The sequence below is a fragment of the Hippopotamus amphibius genome, chromosome 4 (assembly GCF_030028045.1).
Source record: "Hippopotamus amphibius kiboko isolate mHipAmp2 chromosome 4, mHipAmp2.hap2, whole genome shotgun sequence".
NCBI lineage: Eukaryota > Metazoa > Chordata > Mammalia > Artiodactyla > Hippopotamidae > Hippopotamus > Hippopotamus amphibius.
In genome coordinates, this window is record NC_080189.1 from 57054747 (window position 1) to 57071991 (window position 17245).

General features: G+C 36.6%; 1 protein-coding gene across 4 annotated transcripts in view; it reads right to left on the reverse strand.

The window, feature by feature from the left end:
• PEX1 (peroxisomal biogenesis factor 1) overlaps window positions 1-17245 on the reverse strand; it is a 73385-nt gene that overhangs the window by 55441 nt on the left and 699 nt on the right. For 3 of the 4 annotated variants that reach the window (XR_009053127.1, XM_057730973.1, XM_057730974.1), the window contains exons 2-4: window positions 11890-12033; window positions 9648-9731; window positions 71-185 (exon numbers count right to left, since the gene is read on the reverse strand). Coding sequence is in view for 3 of the 4 variants with exons in the window: in XM_057730973.1 (XP_057586956.1) it covers window positions 71-185; window positions 9648-9731; window positions 11890-12033 (343 nt within the window). In the remaining variant the exon portion in view is untranslated. The remainder of the gene's footprint in view (window positions 1-70; window positions 186-9647; window positions 9732-11889; window positions 12034-17245) is intronic. The other variant, XM_057730975.1, reaches the window with a different exon arrangement.

A 17245-nucleotide genomic window follows, 5' to 3' on the forward strand; every position in this document is an offset into this window, starting at 1 on the left:
TGCTTTTACCTCTGCTTTGGATTCAATGCTATAGTGAGGATTATGATGAAAATATTACAATAGCACCTACCAATCTGGATAAATACGTAAGTTTGCTGATCAACCCAAATAGGAAAAATGGCTTTTGGAAAAACTATTCGAATTTGATCTAGAAGATGCTGTTCAAGGGAAGCAGCATGCAGCTCCTAGAACCAATAAACAAAAAGATCAATTCACATTACATTTTGTCTATTCCGTGTCTAGTAAGGAAATCTCAACTCATTCTTATAAATCAAACCAACTCAGAATATATAATGCCACTCAGAGGAGAGAAATCTAAAGACACTGATATTATGGAGGATCAGATCAAGATGGCGGAGGAGTAGGACAGGGAGCTCACCTTCTCCCACAAATACATGAAACACACATCTACAAGTGGAATGGTTCTCACAGAACATCTAATGAATGCTGACAGAACACCTCAGACTTCACAAAGGGCAAGGAAATCTCCATGTAACTGTGTAGGACAAAAGAATAAAGAAAAAAAGAATAAAGGAAAAGAATAAAGAAAAAAAAGAAAGGAACCAGGATAGGACCTGCACCCCCGGGAGGGAAATGTGAAAAGGGAAAGGTTTCCTCACATTGGGAAGTCCCCTCACTAGTGGGGAGGTCAGCTGGGACAGAGGGGGAGCTTTGGAGAAGAGTGCAGCAACCAGTTTATGGAAGGCAAAGCAGAGAGAGACCTGCACAAACGGTCAGTGTGCCACCCAGCACTCCCCCAGGTCAGTGTGCTGCCCAGCACTCTCCAGCCTGAGATGCTCAGCCATTGAGGTGGGCGGGGGCTGGGTGCTGAGGTCAGATCCAGGGAGAGGACTAAGGTTGGCTGCATGGAGACAGTGTGAGGGGGCTAGGGTGTGGGGCAACACAACTGAGGGAGTACAGGAATAAGCCTGGGTCCGCCAGAGAGGCAAGGTGCCATTGTTGGAAGGTGTGCGAGGAGAGGGGCAGGAGCACCACAGGAGCTTCCTTCTCCACTCATGCACTCTCAGCCAGTAGGGTACAGCCAACATGAGCTCTGGGGACAGGCGTGAGCCAGCACTGCCACCTCAGACTCCGGAGGCAGGTGCAGACCACTGCTGCCACCAAAGGTCCCACAATTGGGCACCAAACACTGCCCCCGCCTTCCTGGGAGCATGCACAGGCCATGCACCTGCACACCTCCATCAAGGGGATAATGGCCAGCACACACAGGGGAAAGAGATGGCAAGCATCCAGAGCAAAACCTAAAACCAAACCAGCCCAGCCCTCATGCCAAAAAAATATTAAACCCACACAAACTATGCAGGGATGCTCTCACATATAAATAGCCCTTCAAGACTACAGTAGATAATTGTTTCTCCTAAACTCACAGAATAAGACAAATACAAGCAAAATGAAAAAGCAGAGGAAACACTTCCAGTTAAAAGACCAAGAGAATTCCCCTGGAGGAATAAACAAGGAAACAGACCTCTTCAATCTAACAGACACTGAGCTCAAAAAGGAGGTAATAAAAATACTGAAGGAATTAAGAAAGGTATCAACAGAAATGCAGATTACTATAAAAAGGAACTAGAAACTATGAGGAGCCAAGAGAAATTAGAAAATTCATTTGCCAAGATGAAAGCTGAGCTAAGGGAATGAATAACAGAATGAATAATGCAGAAGAAAGAATAAGTGATCTGGAAGACAGAATAATGGAAATCACCCAATCAAAACAGCAGAAAGAAAGCCAAATGAAAAAAAACAAAAGAAAGCAATATTAGAGACATATTCGATAATATAAAGCATCTCAATCTATGCATAACAGGGATTCCAGAAGAAGAAAGAGAAAAGGGAACTGAAAATGTATTTGAAAAAATTATGGCTGAAAACTTCCCAAACCTAAACAAGGAAACAGATATCCCAATACAAGGAGCACCGACAGAAGACAGACCCAAAGAGACCTACACCAAGACATATTATAATAAAAAAGGCAAAAGTTAAAGAAGGATTCTAAACATACCAAGAGAAAAAGAGTTAATTACAAGGAAACCTCCATAAGGCTATCAGCTGACTTCTCTACAGAAACACTGAAAGCCAGAAGGGAGTGGCAAAATATATTCAAAGTCTTGAAGGGGAAAAATCTGTCACCAATAATAATCTACCCAGGATTATCATTTAGAATAGGAGGAAAAATAAAGAATTTCTCAGACAAGCAAAAACTAAAATAATACAGCAATACTAAGCCTATCCTGAAAGAAATATTGAAAGATCTTTTTCTACATAGAAGCTATAGGAAGAAATCATGATTGCAAAGTAAACTACTTAAATTAGCCAGTATATAGATCAAAAAGAGAAAAAAAAAAAAAAACCCCAAGCCTATCTGTGAACGTGATGATAAATACAAGGAACAGCAAAGGGATAAAAATGAAGATGTAAAAAAGACATCAAAATCATAAAACGTGAGGAAGGAGAATAAGAAAATACAGATTCTGGGCTTCCCTGGTGGTGCAGTGGTTAAAGAATCTGCCTGCCAAGCAGGTGACATGGGTTCAATCCCTGATCTGGGAAGATCCCACATGCCTTGGAGCAACTAAGCCTGGGTGCCACAACTACTGAGCTTGTACTCTAGAGCCCTTGAGCTACAACTACTGAGCCCATGTGCCACAACTGCTGAAGCCTGCACGCCTAGAGCCCGGGCTCTGCAACAAGAGAAGCCACCGCAATGAGAAGCCTGAGCACCACAATGAAGAGTAGCCCCTACTCTCCACAACTAGAGGAAGACCCTGTGCAGCAACGAAGACCCAGCACAGCCAAAAATAAAATAAGTAAATAAATAAATAATAAAATAAACCTCTAAAAAAAAAAGAGAAAATACAGATTCTTTTTTTTGCTTTCTTTTGTTTAGAATGTGTTTGAGCCTATATGACTAACAGTCTTAAGCAAGCAGATATAGGAAGGGGTTAATATACTTGAAAAACAGGGCAACCACAAATCAGAAACATACAATAGATTCACAAAAACAAAAAGAAGAGAACACAAGCATAAAATAAAAGGAAATCATCAAACCACAAAAACAAAAACAAACAGGAAGAAACAAAAAATCAACTGAAAAACAGGGTTTAATATAGTAATAAATACATGTGTGTCAATAATTACCTTAAATGTCAATGGACTGAATGCTCCAATCAAAAGACAGAGAGTGGCAGACTGGATAAAAAAACAAAAGCTTACAATATGCTGCCTACAAAAGACCCACCTTAGGGCAAAGGATACAACATACATTAGGTTGAAAGTGAGGGGATGGAAAAAGATATTTCATACAAATGGAAATGAAAAGAAAGCAGGGGTCACAATACTCATGTCAGACAAAACAGACTGTAAAGCAAAGGCTATAAAGAAAGATGAAGGAAACTATATAATGGCAAGAGGATCAAATCAAGAAGAGGATTTTACACTGGTCAACATATATGCACCCAATATAGGAGCACCAAATACATAAAATAAATTCTAACAGATATAAAGGGAGAAATCAATGGGAATACAATAATACTAGGAGACTTTAACACCTCCTTCACATCAATGGACAGATCTTCTAGACATAAAATCAATAAGGCAAAAACTTTCAGGCAATCTCTTTCAAATTACCCATGACACTTTTCACAGAACTAGAACAAATAATTCAAAAATTTTTATGGAACTGTAAAAGACCCAGAATTGCCTAGACAATCCTGAGGAAAAAAACAAAACAAAAAACCAACAAAGCAGGAGGCTTAACTCTCCCAGGCTTCAGACAATGCTACAAAGCTACAGTAATCAAAATGGTGTGGTGTTGGTATAAAAATAGACATGGGTCAATGGAAAAGAATAGAGAGCCCAGAAATAAACCCACACACCTACAGTCAATTAATCTTTGACAAAGGAGGAAAGAATATGAAATGGGAAAAAGACAGTCTCTTCAGTAAGTGGTGCTGGGAAAGTTGGACAGCTGCATGTAAATCAATGAAGTTAGAACACACCTGCACATCATGCACAAAAATAAACTCAAAATGGCTTAGAGACTTAAACATAATACATAACACCATAAAACTCCTAGAAGAGAGCACAGGCAAAACATTCTCTGACATAAATTGTACCAATGTTTTCTTAGGTCAGTCTCCCAAGGCAATAGAAAAAAAAACAAAAATAAACAAATGGAACCTAATCAAACTTACAAGTTTTTGCACAGCAAAGGAAATCATAAAAAAAAAAAAAAAGACAACCTACAGAATGGGAGAAAATATTTGCAAATGATGCAACAGACAAGAGCTAATCTCCAAAACATACAAACAGCTCATACAATTGAACAACAACAAAAAACAAACTCAATCGAAAAATGGGCAGAAGACCTAAATAGACATTTTGCCAAAGAAGACATACAGATGGCCAGTAGACACATGAAAAGCTTCTCAGTATCACTAATTATTAGAGAAATATAAATCAAAACTACAAACTGGTCAGACTAGCCATCATTAAAAAGTCTACAAATAACAAATGCTGGAGAGGAGGTGGAGAAAAGGGAATCCACCTACACTGCTGGTGGGAATGTAAGTTGGTGCAGTCACTATCGAAAACAGTGTGGAGGTTCCTCAGAAAACTAAAAACAGAACTACCACATGATCCAGTCATCCCACTCCTGGGCATATATCCAGTCAAAACTATAATTAAAAAAGATACATGCATCCATATATTCATAGCAGCACTATTCACAATAGCCAAGACATGGAAACAACCTAAATGTCCATCGACAGATGAATGGATAAAGAAGATGTAGTACATATATACAATGGATACTACTCAGCCATAAAAAAGAATGAAATAGCGCCATGTGTGGCAACTAAGATGCAACTAGAGATTATCATAATAAGTTAAGTAAGTCAGAAAGAAAAAGACAAATACCATATGATATCACTTATAATGTGGAATCTAAAATATGGCACAAACGAACCTATCTACAAAACAGAAACAGACTCACAGATATAGAGAACATACTTGTGGTTGCCCAGGGGGAGTGGGGAAGGAGAGAGATGGACTGGGAGTTTGGGGTTGGTAGATGCAAACTCTTACATTTAGAATGGATAAATAAGGTCATACTATATAGCACAGGGAACTATATCCAATCTCCTGGGATAAACCATAAAGGAAAATAAAATTTAAAAAAAGAATGTATATATATGTATAACTGAGTCACTTTCCTGTACAGCAGAGACTGGCACAACATTGTAAATCAACTATACTTCAATTAACAAAAAAGACACAGAGTGGCAGACTACATAAAAAAAAAGAAGAGCCTACAATATGTTGCCTACAAGAGACCCACCTTAGGGCAAAGGACACACATAGATTGAAAGTGAGGGGATGGTAAAAGATATTTCATGCAATGGAAATGAGAAGAAAACAGAAGTTACAATACTCATAGCAGACAAAATAGAGTTTAAAACAAAGGCCATAAAGAGAGATAAAAAGGACACTATTTAATGGTAAAAGGATCAATACAAGAAAAGGATATTATACTCGTCAACATCTATGTACCTAATATAGAAGCTTGCAAATACATAAAACAAATACTATCAGACATAAAGGAAGAAACTGATGGCAATACAAAAGCAGCAGGAGACTTTAACACCCCACTCACATCAATTTGGATCTTCCAGACAGATAATCAGTAAGGCAACAGAGATCCTAAATTATACAATAGAACAGTAGGCTTAATTGATATTTTCAGGACATTATGTCTAAAAAAACCAGAATAAACATTCTTTTCAAGTGCAGATGGAACATTCTCTAGGATTGACCACATAGTAGGGCACAAAACTAACCTCAACAAATTTAAGAGTACAGAAATTATTTCAAGCATCTTCTCTGACCACAACAGCATGAAACCAGAAATCAACCAGAAGAAATGAGAAAAAAACGATTACATGGAGACTAAACAACCAGCTACTAAAAGACCAATGGATTAATGAGGAAATCAAAAAGGAATTTGAGACAAATTTGAGACAAATGACAATGAAAACACAACCATACAAAATCTATGGGATGCAGCAAAAACAGTTCTTACAGGGATGTTCATAGTGATACAGGCCTTCCTCAAAAAACGAGAAAAATCTCAAATAAACAACCTCACCTACCACTAAAAGAATCAGAAAAAGTAGAACAAACAAAAGCTAAAGTCAGCAGAAGGAAGAAAATAATAAAGATCAGGTGGGAAATAAATAAAATAGAGATTAAAAAAATAGAAAAAACTCAATAAAACCAAGAGCTAGTTCTTTGAAAGGGTAAACAAAATTGACAAACCTCTGGTCATGCTTACAAGAAGAAAAGAGAAAGAACCCAAATAAAATAAGAAATGAAAAAGGGGAAATCTCAACTGATACTGCAGAAATATATAGAATTGTAAGTGAATACTATAAACAATTATGCTGGAGTTCCCTGGTTGTCTAGTGGTTAGGACTTGGCACTCTCACTGCTGTGGCCCAGGTTCAATCTCTGAATCAGGGAATTGAGATTCCACTAGCTGTGCAACACATCCAAAAAAGAAAAAATATTATATGCTAACAAATTTGACAACCTAAAAGAAATGCACAACTTTCTAGAAACATACAGCCCACCAAAACTGAATCAAGAAGAAATAGTAACTTTAATAGACTGATCACTAGAAGTGAAATAGAATCTGTAATAAAAAAAAAAAATTCCCTACAAACAGAAGTCCAGGACCAGATGGCTTCACAGGCAAATTATACCAAGCATACTAAGAAGAACTTATACTGAGCTTTCTCAAACTATTCCAAAAGACTGAAAAGGAGGGAACACTCCCAAAGACATTCTGTGAAGCCACCATCACCCTGATATCAAAACCAGACAAAGATATAACCAAAAAAGAAAATTACAGGTCAACATCTTTGATGAATATAGATGCAAAATTACTCAACAAAATATTAGGAAACCAAACCCAACAACACATAAAAAGGATCATACACCATGACCAAGTGGGATTCATTCCAAGTTCACAAGGATGGTTCAACATATGCAAATCAATCAGTGTAATACACCACATAAACAAAAGAAAAGTCAAAACCACATGATCACCAATACATGCAGAAAAAGCATTTGACAAAATTCAACATCCATTCATAATAAAAACTCTTATCAAAGTGGGTATACAGGGAATATAACTCAACATAATAAAAGCCATTTATGACAAACCCACAGCCAACATAATAATACAAAACAGTGAAAAGCTAAAAGCCTTCCTGCTAAAATCTGGAACAAGACAAGAATGCCCACTCTCACCATTTCTATTCAACATAGTATTAGAAGTCCTAGCCACAGCAATCAGACAAGAAAAAGAAATAAAAGGTATTCAAATTGGAAGGGAAGAAGTAAAACTGTCACTATATGTAGATGACATGATACTATAAACATAAAACCTAAGGACTCCACACAAAAACCTCTAGATCTAATAAATGAATTCAGCAAATAGTGGGATACAAGATTAACATTCAGAAAACAGTTGCATTTCTTTATACTAACAAATATCAGAAAGAGAATGTAAACAAACAGTATCTTTTAAAATTGCACCCCCCCCCCAAAAAAAATCCTGGAATAAACCCAACCAAGGAGGTGGAAGACTTATATGCTGAGAACTATAAGACATTAATAAAGAAAGTTAAAGAGGATCTAAAGAAATGGAAAGATATTTCATGTTCTTGGATTGCAAGGATTAATACTGTGAAAATGGCACTACTACCCAAAGCAATCTACAGGCTTAATGTGATCCCTATCAAACTAACCATGACATTTTTCACAGAACTAGAACAATCCAAAATTTTTTTATGGAACCATAAAAGACCCAGAATTGCCAAAACAATCCTGAGGAAAAAGAACAAAGCAGGAGGCATAACCCCTCCCAGATTTCAGACAATACTACAAAGCTACATAATCCAAACAGTGTGGTATTGGCACAAAAACAGACTACGGATCAATGGAACAAAACAGACAGCCCAGAAATAAACCCACACATTTACGTTCAACTAATCTTCGACAAAAGAGGAAAGAATATAAAATGGGAAAAGACAGTCTCTTCAGCAAGTAGTGCTTGGAAAGTGAAACAGCTGCATGTAAATCAATGAAGTCAGAACACAACCTTACACCATACACAAAAATAAACTCAAAATGGTTAAGCGTAAGACATGACACCATAAAACTCCTAGAAGAGAGCATAGGCAAAACACTCTCTGACATAAACTGTACCAATGTTTTTCTTAGGTCAGTCTCCCAAGGCAATAGAAATAAAAACAAAAATATATAAATGGGACCTAATCAAACTTATAAGCTATTGCACAGCAAAAGAAACTATAAAAAGAGGACTGGGGCAGGGAGGGTGGGGGGGACTCGAGGAGGGGAGTCAAGGAAGGGAGGGAATACGGGGATATATGTATAAAAACAGATGATTGAACCTGGTGTACCCCCCCCCAAAAAATAAAAAAATATGAACGATGAAAAAAAAAAAAAAAAAAAAAAGACAAACTACGGGACAGGAGAAAATATTTGCAACACAATGTGACCAACAAGGGCTTAATCTTCAAAATACACAAACAGCACATACAACTCAACAACAAAAAAACAAGCAACCCAATCAAAAAATGGGCAGAAGACCTAAATAGATATTTTGCCAAAGAAGACATACAGATGGCCAAGAGAAACATGAAAAGATGCTCAACATCACTAATTATTAGAGAAATGCAAATCAGAATGGCAATCATTAAAAAGTCTACAAATAACAAATGCTGGAGAGGGTGTGGTGAAAAGGGAACCCTCCTACACTGTTGGTGGGAATGTAAGTTGGTGCAGTCACTATGGAAAACAGTACGGAGGTTCCTCAGAAAACTAAAAATAAAACTACCATATGATCCAGTCATCCCACTCCTGGGCATATACTCAGACAAAATAATAGTTCAAAAAGATACATGCACACCTATGCTCACAGCAGCACTATTCACAATAGCCAAAACATGGAAACAACCGAAATGTCCACCAACAGATGAATGGATAAGGAAGATGTGGTATAAATACACAATGGGATATTACTCAGCCATAAAAAAGAACAAAATAATGCCATGTGCAGCAACAAGGATGCGACTAGAGATTATCACACCAAGAGAAGTAAGTCTGAAAGAGAAAGACAAACAACACATGATACCATTTACATGTGGAACCTAAAATATGGCACAAATGAATCTATCTATAAAACAGAAACATACTCACAGACACAGAGAACAGACTTGTGGTTGCCAAAGGGGAGGGTGAAGGCAGAGGAATGGACTGAGAGTTTGGGGTTGGTAGATGCAAACTATTACATTTAGAATCGATAAACAACAAGGTCATACTATAAAGCACAGGTAACTATATCCAATCTCCTGGGATAAACGATAATGTAAAAGAATATTAAAAAAGAATGTATATATATGTATAACTGCATCACCTTACTGCACAGCAGAAATTAGCACAACATCGTAAATCAACTATACTTCACTTGAAAAAAAAAGGACACTGATATTTTGAAGTAATTTAACCTTAAACTCGGATAGTTCTCATTTTGTTTTCTTTACCAGTATCTCCCAATCATCTGCTGAGAGGGGTTCCACCTCAACTTCCTGACAAGACACCACATGGGAACAAGGCTTGAGAAACACCTGGAAAAAAATTAAAGTACAAAACTACTATTAAAAGACTTTTTAATATCCCTAGAAAATAAGAAGTTCTCTCCTTAGCTACGTAATTAATTCTGTGTGTGTGTGTGTGTGTATGTGTTTGTGTGTAGTCCTTCATTTGACAAATATTCATTAAGCACATATTCTTAGGTAGGCCCTGATATACTCAGCATTTTAGAAAAAATTATTTCACAACTAATTATACAACAAAGAAAAATACATCCTAGCACAATATGTGTTTTAAAAAATAATATAAAGATAACCATTTAAAGAAAACTAACAAGTTAAAAAAATGCAAGAAAAAACAATGATGTCATGAAGTCACGGCTCAATCTTGTGTATAAATACTATTATTTCTAGGAGTTTTGCAATTTAAGTTTTATAACTAACTTCAAGCCATGCTGCTTCTGGAAAAGTAAAAAACACACTGAAATAGAGATTAGAACCAATTATTTAGAAGCATAATTATGCACAGCTAAAAGAATAGTAAAACAAATACCCCCTCATCCCAGTCTATAGATACACAGGAAATGCTAGTGTTTCTCAAGAATTTGGAATCCACCCTCTTTCTTTCCTCTTCTATGGGTATTTCTCAGGATTAGAGGAGTAAAATCCAAATCCACAGAGTATTAAATGCTCCTTCTCTGCCTTTGTGGATGGCAGCAGAATTTCCCCAAGTGCCTCACCTGCTCCTCAGTTATTTCCCTCAGTACCTCCCACAAACCCTACTTGAAAGCGGTGAATCTGAGGAAGAACAAGAAGCTAGTGTTCTGGCCAAGCCAGTCCCATTTTCTGTTCCTATCGATGATTGGGAGACAGTACTTTAGTGGTGTTGCTACAATACAGAGGATGTGCAGAAAATCAGATAGAAGTTCACTTTGAAGCAAATGAGAATAAAAAACAAGCAGGACTGCTCAGGGTGCTGATAAAAACATCAAGATCAGGAATAGGAACCTGATGTTTCCCGTAGGGAAGTGCCATATACTCAAAGAGAGCAGAACTATAACTTGCTATGCAATCCTGGGCAAAACAGTCCATCTCCCTAGATTTGCAGAGCAAGGCACCAAAGTTAGTGTCTTCTAAGGTCACCCTGATGCTAAAGTTTTAAGATTCAAGCAAAAAATTTAAGGTAAGCAAAAGACTAATGCTAGGCCTATGGATTTCTCATCAGTGGCCTACTCTCATTATCAGAAACATGCATGAACAAAATTAGTCTGCGTTCAAAACAAGTTAAAAAGATGTGACATTCTTCGGTATGGTTGTGAGAAACTGGTAACAGAAAATTTAGTGCTATCAAATTTTTAAATGTGCTATGCTCCAGCCTTGCCAATTCAATTTTTAATATTAATTTCATTTCATACATATACAGAGATGTTCAATGCATATTGTTTGTAATATGTGGAAAGGATCTCTGATATAGTTTGTGGTGGAAAAACTGCAAAAAATATGTATGTATGTATGTATGTATGTATGTATGTTCTCATTCTTTAAATCCTAGAGGTCTAGTGAGATCCCACAGTACACACTCATTCTGAGGCTGGGGTTAGAGAAAGGAAAACATTTTTTACTTTCAATTGTAAAATATTTGTACTGAATATGTATTACTTCTGCAGTTTAAAATAGTTAAAAACAAACTGGTGGATATGATAAAATGAAGAGAGATACAAGTCCTTAAAGCTTTGGAGTTTACAGTCTAAGCACATTAAATTCATAGGTAAGGAGAAACTGGAAAAATAATAACCCTCTTTTGCAGGACATATTTTTTAAAATCCAAATATGGTTAGAAAATCTATCATAAACAAATAAAATGAAGTTCAATAATGATAAGTAAAACTCAATAATTCATAAAGCAAAAATAACTACACAAAAACAAAATTAGGGAACCTGGAAAGTGAGTAAAATCCTAGAATACAAAATCAACTAGGGAGCATGGGAGACCACTAGATAACGACTTAATGGAGTATATGGTAGAAAGTGACTTAACAGAATACATAGTCAACTTGAATATCCTGAACTGGTTATAGTAGCACACACGTTAGGTATCACCTTACCTCCTTAAAAAATATATCTGAACTTTTATTTCTGTTGCTGTATCATGTGACATTAGAAGAAAGTCACTGTCATCACATTTTGTGCTTACCTGTTCCCCATTTGAAAGTCCAAGTTTCTGACCAACTTGTCTGTTAATTTCAGCCACATTTTCACCTTGACCACTAAAATGTCTGCCTTCCACCCAGCTCAAGAACACAGGCTGGTGACCCGAGGCTACTTCTATAGCTTGATTCTATTTATTCAAGAAATAAGAAATGGGGGAGAAAGGTGTTGAAAGTTTTTACATGCTTCTTTGGATTCACATAAAAGATAAACTATTATTGCAATCCACACATACAAAAAGAGTGCTACAGATAGTTGATAGCTCTCTGTTATCCACATTTGCCATAGCATTTAAAAAGCTATAATCATTTCCAGTACCCAATGATGGTAACGCTATGGGTGAAACCAATGCCCTTATATTCTTATGATGTCATTATAAATGGATTCAACCATTCCAGAATTTACAATGGCAACAGGTAGCTAATGAACTTACATAGCCTTTGACCTTACTTACTTATTTAGAATTAATGATTCAAAGAAGAGGAAGAAAAAAACTATACGAGACCATATCTCTGCAGTATTTTCTATAACTGTGAAAACGTAGGACTGTCCTATATGTCTAGCAACATGGAAATTACTAAATAAGCTGTAAATTTACTGTTTTACTAAAGTATAAGTCAATAAGTAGAAACATAATCAGTAAAAATGTAATAGTATTTATTTTTTAGAAGAGTAATAAATGCACATGGTAAAAGCACAAAGAGTATAAAAGCATACAATGTGAGGGCTGTTCCCTATTCCCAGAGGTAATTACTGTTAATAGTTTATGTACATTCCAGAAATTTTATATTATGCAGCTTAAGTAATAATTTTAAAAGTCTTGAACTATGTAAACATATTTATAAGCTAAAAAAGCAAAATATAAAATGTATTCTTATTAAGAGCAGTTATATAAAATATGCAAGTCTGTGCCTAAGGATTAAAAAACGTTTTCTATGATTAAAAAATTACAAACTTATTACAGAAACCTTGGAAAATATATAAACCTGGAAGGGAAAAAACTGATATTCCCATGTGAACATCAACCATGTGATATAACTTGGTCTCTTTCCAGCTAATCCTTTTTTCTAAGTACAAGTTAACTGTTGTATTACAGTCATGATTTAGCATCCTTTTCCCCCACTTAACACTGTTATCATAAATATTTTCACATATAGATCATTTTTTAATAAAAAGTAAGGATTTCATTAATAGCCATCAAGACTTGCCATCTCAGGAAGTTTTTATACTATTAAATTCACTTATATCAAAATAAATTTATTAAGTTTAAATTATTAAACATTAAATTCACTCATTTACATCAAATTTTACTACCTCAAAACTAGTTATAGATTGCTTATTGTTTTTCTTTAAATAGGACAAATTTCAAAGAATGTTGGAGCCATTTCTAAGGCAACATAATGTACTTTAAATTTATTAAAACTTTGTATACAAGAAGTCATCATGTATCACTTAGTTGTGTAATTTTTCTCAGAATTCTTCACAGGATATTTCAACCACTCTGGCTGACAAAATCCTTCCACCAAGAACAGTGTGATACAGTAGAAAGAGACCCAGATTTGGAGACAAAGTCCTAAGTTATTAGGTCAGCTGTAACTATGTGAGCTGAGATTATAAGAGTCAAGGACCAATCCCCAAAAAACTTTCTACGGAGTTTCATCAGTCAGTGACATATAATCCAGACTAATTTCCCTATTTCATATGAAGAAACTTTTAAAACCACAGATGTTAAATAAGGAAATATGAAATACACCCTGAAATATCAAAAAAGGAGAACTCACTGACTCCTCAGAAAATGGAAAAATCAACTTAATTAAATATCAAAAATACTTTAATTACTCATTTGGTCAAAAGGTAGTAATCAGCCCCATAAAGTCATACCATATGTTCAACTGGATTTAGTAAATTTTGCAGACTAATGTTCTGAGTCCATTTTCATGTCACAAATCGTTCACTTGGACCACTGAGCCCCTGGGCACTCAGGTAGAGAGAAGAAAAGGACTGGAGAAAAAGGAGCCCCTTTTCCAGGAGTTCAATCTAATCAACAAACAACTGACCTGCTTTTGCCCAAACCCATGGTATCCATATCACTTGACGGGAACTGCTGGGTGAAATCATAGGTTGCAATACCTTAGGATCGGCCAGGTCTGAGATCTGGGTCATCCCTGGCTTACACAAAGGAAATGACAAAACTGTACCGGGCTGTTTCTGGAGGGCAATTTAGGTTCATTTAGTTGCACTCAGTGTGGATATGAATGCTCTCCCCTGTTTCAGCAACGCAGACAAAGTAACTGAGCTACTGTAGTGGTTCTCAGGTGAGAGTGATTTTCTCCCACTTGGCAATATCTCGAGATATTTTTGGTCACAACTGGGAGGAGGGGTGTTGCTGGCATCTAGTGGGTAGAGGCCAAGGATGCTGCTAAATACCCTACAATACCCAGGACAGCCCCCCACAACAGGAAATTTTCCAGCCTAAAATGTTAATGTGTCAAGGTTAAGGAATCGTAAGTTAAAGCATCTTCTGGGTACCCAGTCCTGAAACAAGGACTTGGATTAAACAAAAGAAGACAATACCTGAAACACAGAACAGAATATAACAAGTAAGTTGTGTCACAGAAACACAGCAGTGAAGTTTTGAAAAGGAGACAAACATGGGCAACAGAGAATCTGAAACTACGTGGAGGAGGTAGAATTACGCTGTTTTTAAAAGCATGGAATGAGGAAAAATGTTTTAGGGAAGATGAATAGCCTGAGTAAGAGTATAGAAGGGGGAAGGAGCTGGATTATGGAATAAATAGTCAGAAGGCGACTGTGGATGATGCAGGTGAGTTATAGATGAGGGCAAATTAACTGCATGGAAATGTACTGGCCAGTTTCCTTATGTATAAAATCACAAAAGTGACTTACACACATAAGGTCTCTTTCACCATCAATATTCTACGATTCTAGAACAGCAGGTCTCAACTCTTTGTGCATCCAAGTAGCCTTAAGATATTTTTAAAACTACAGATGCCTGAAGCCCACTCCCCAAGATTCTGATTCAGTAGGACTGAGGAAGAACCAGAACATCTATATTTTTAAAGCCTCTTGCAACATGGTAAATACAATTAACACTGTTGCATTAATATATATGAAAGTTATTGAGAGTAAACGCTGAGTTCTCGTCACAAGGAAAACATTTTTTTCTATTTTTAATAATTTTGTATCTATATGAGATGATGGATGTTCACTAAACATTGTGATAATCATTTCATGATGTAAGTCAAATCATTATGCTGTAAACTTTAAACTTATACAGGGCTATATGTCAATTATATCTCAATAAAACTGAAAGAAAAAAAACCGCTTACACAGGCCAGAAAGTCATCATTCTGACTCTTTTCCCATCCCAGTATTATCTGTATTATGTATTCAATGCTTCAACTGAAGTAAAACAATTCAACCTATTAACTCCCAACTCATGACTTTCTGCTTTACTAATTATCTACGCCCTCTAACTCAATAATTCTGGGAACCTATCCTAAATAACCAGAAAATAAAACAATGTTTTATTATATATTATACAACAAAGATGTGTTATATTTAACTTTTTATTAAAATATAATTATAGTATCACTTTTAATGTCTAAAAATTGAATACAATATACACGTTCAATCACAGTGAACAATTAAATTAGGCAAACGACAGAATACTAATTAACCACTAAAAATGACAATTACTTTTTAACAAAATAAAACACTTATAATGACACTATGGGAAAATATCAGGTTACAAAACCACATATAAGTGTGTGTGTGTAGGACTTCATTTCTGCTAAAAATAGAGATTAGAAACAAAACTGGAAGATTTGATCCAAAATGTTAACATTAGTTATCTCTAGGTTTTGAAATTATGGGTAACTTTTATTTTCTTGTTTATAATTTTCCATGCTTTCCAAATTTTCTATAAAACATGTATTACTTTTATAATTGGGGAGAAAAGTTGGCCTATTCTGCTGATACAGGCTGGGTAGAAACAACAGTTTGTTCCAAGGTTAAAGGGATTTAAGTTTCAAAAAGACATCCATGATTTAATTCTTATGAATACTTATTGAAGCCTCAAATTTTAAATCAGGGACTTCCCTGGTGGCGCAGTGGTTAAGAATCTTCCTGCCAATACAAGGGACATGGGTTCGATTCCTGGTCCAGGAAGATACCACATGCCAGGGAGCAACTAAGCCCGGGAGCCACAACTATTGAGTCTGCGCTATAGAGCCCGCCAGCGAAAACTACTGAAGCCCCGGCGCCTAGAGCCGTGCTCCGCAACAAGAGAAGCCACCGGAATGAGAAGCCAGTGCACTGAAACAACGAGTAGCAAACCTCAACTAGAGAAAGCCCGCACACAGCAAGTAAGACCCAACGCAGCCTAAATAAATAAACAAGTAAATAAAATTTTCTTAAAAAAATTTAAGCCAAAGATCAAGACCACTAAATTCTTAAATAGTGATGAATGCAACACAGCATCCACGTCTCAGGATCAAATTATTAGCGTTACTGTAAGGAAGCATTCCTATAAACTCATTCAGTGGAGGGTGTTTCCTATAAACTCAGCTGCGGATTTGAAGGCACTGTGGAAAATTTCCATCAAAGCTAACTGAGAGCACAGGGCCGGCAGGAGCTACCTGGGACCTGGTGACATAACTCATCTCCTGCCATGAAGAAAGCTCATCAAGGCCAAGAGACTGTCTACTTTGTGGTAAAAGAAATAACGGCAGGATCTGCTGAAATTAACGTGCTCTGAAAGACGGGTGAGGGGGAGAAATAATCTAGAAAACTAGTTAGGAAATAGCTAAAATAGAAAAGTGCAATATTTGAAATTATTACAAGCTCTTAAATATTTCCTGCGAGGATTAGCCAGTAGTGGGTACTATGCATTCAGGATTTTCAAAGATTTCAAATATTCTATCCTTTCGCCCTCATAAGCACGCTCAAACTCGTAGATCAGGTGCCTCTATTTGATAATTATGAAACTAGGTATGTGGTTAGAGCTTTGAACTACGACAGTCACGATGTCCAGAGGGCAAATGAAAACAGATATTCAAGTAATCTAAATTACATACGTCCAAGTCTGCATAAACCCACTGCACATTCCCGGCACGTCTCGGAGGTGTTCCGAGCAACGGAGACGCTTGGAAGAACCTTCACCTTATGAACCTATCCCGCTCGCGGGACACAGGGCTCAGTCTCTGTTAACCTACAGGGACTCCACAAACCAAGTCTGCCCCTCCTTCTGGAGGCCCGGGCCACAGCCGTGCAGGCACCTGGAAATCACCGGCGGGAATAATGCTTTTTTTTTTTTTTTT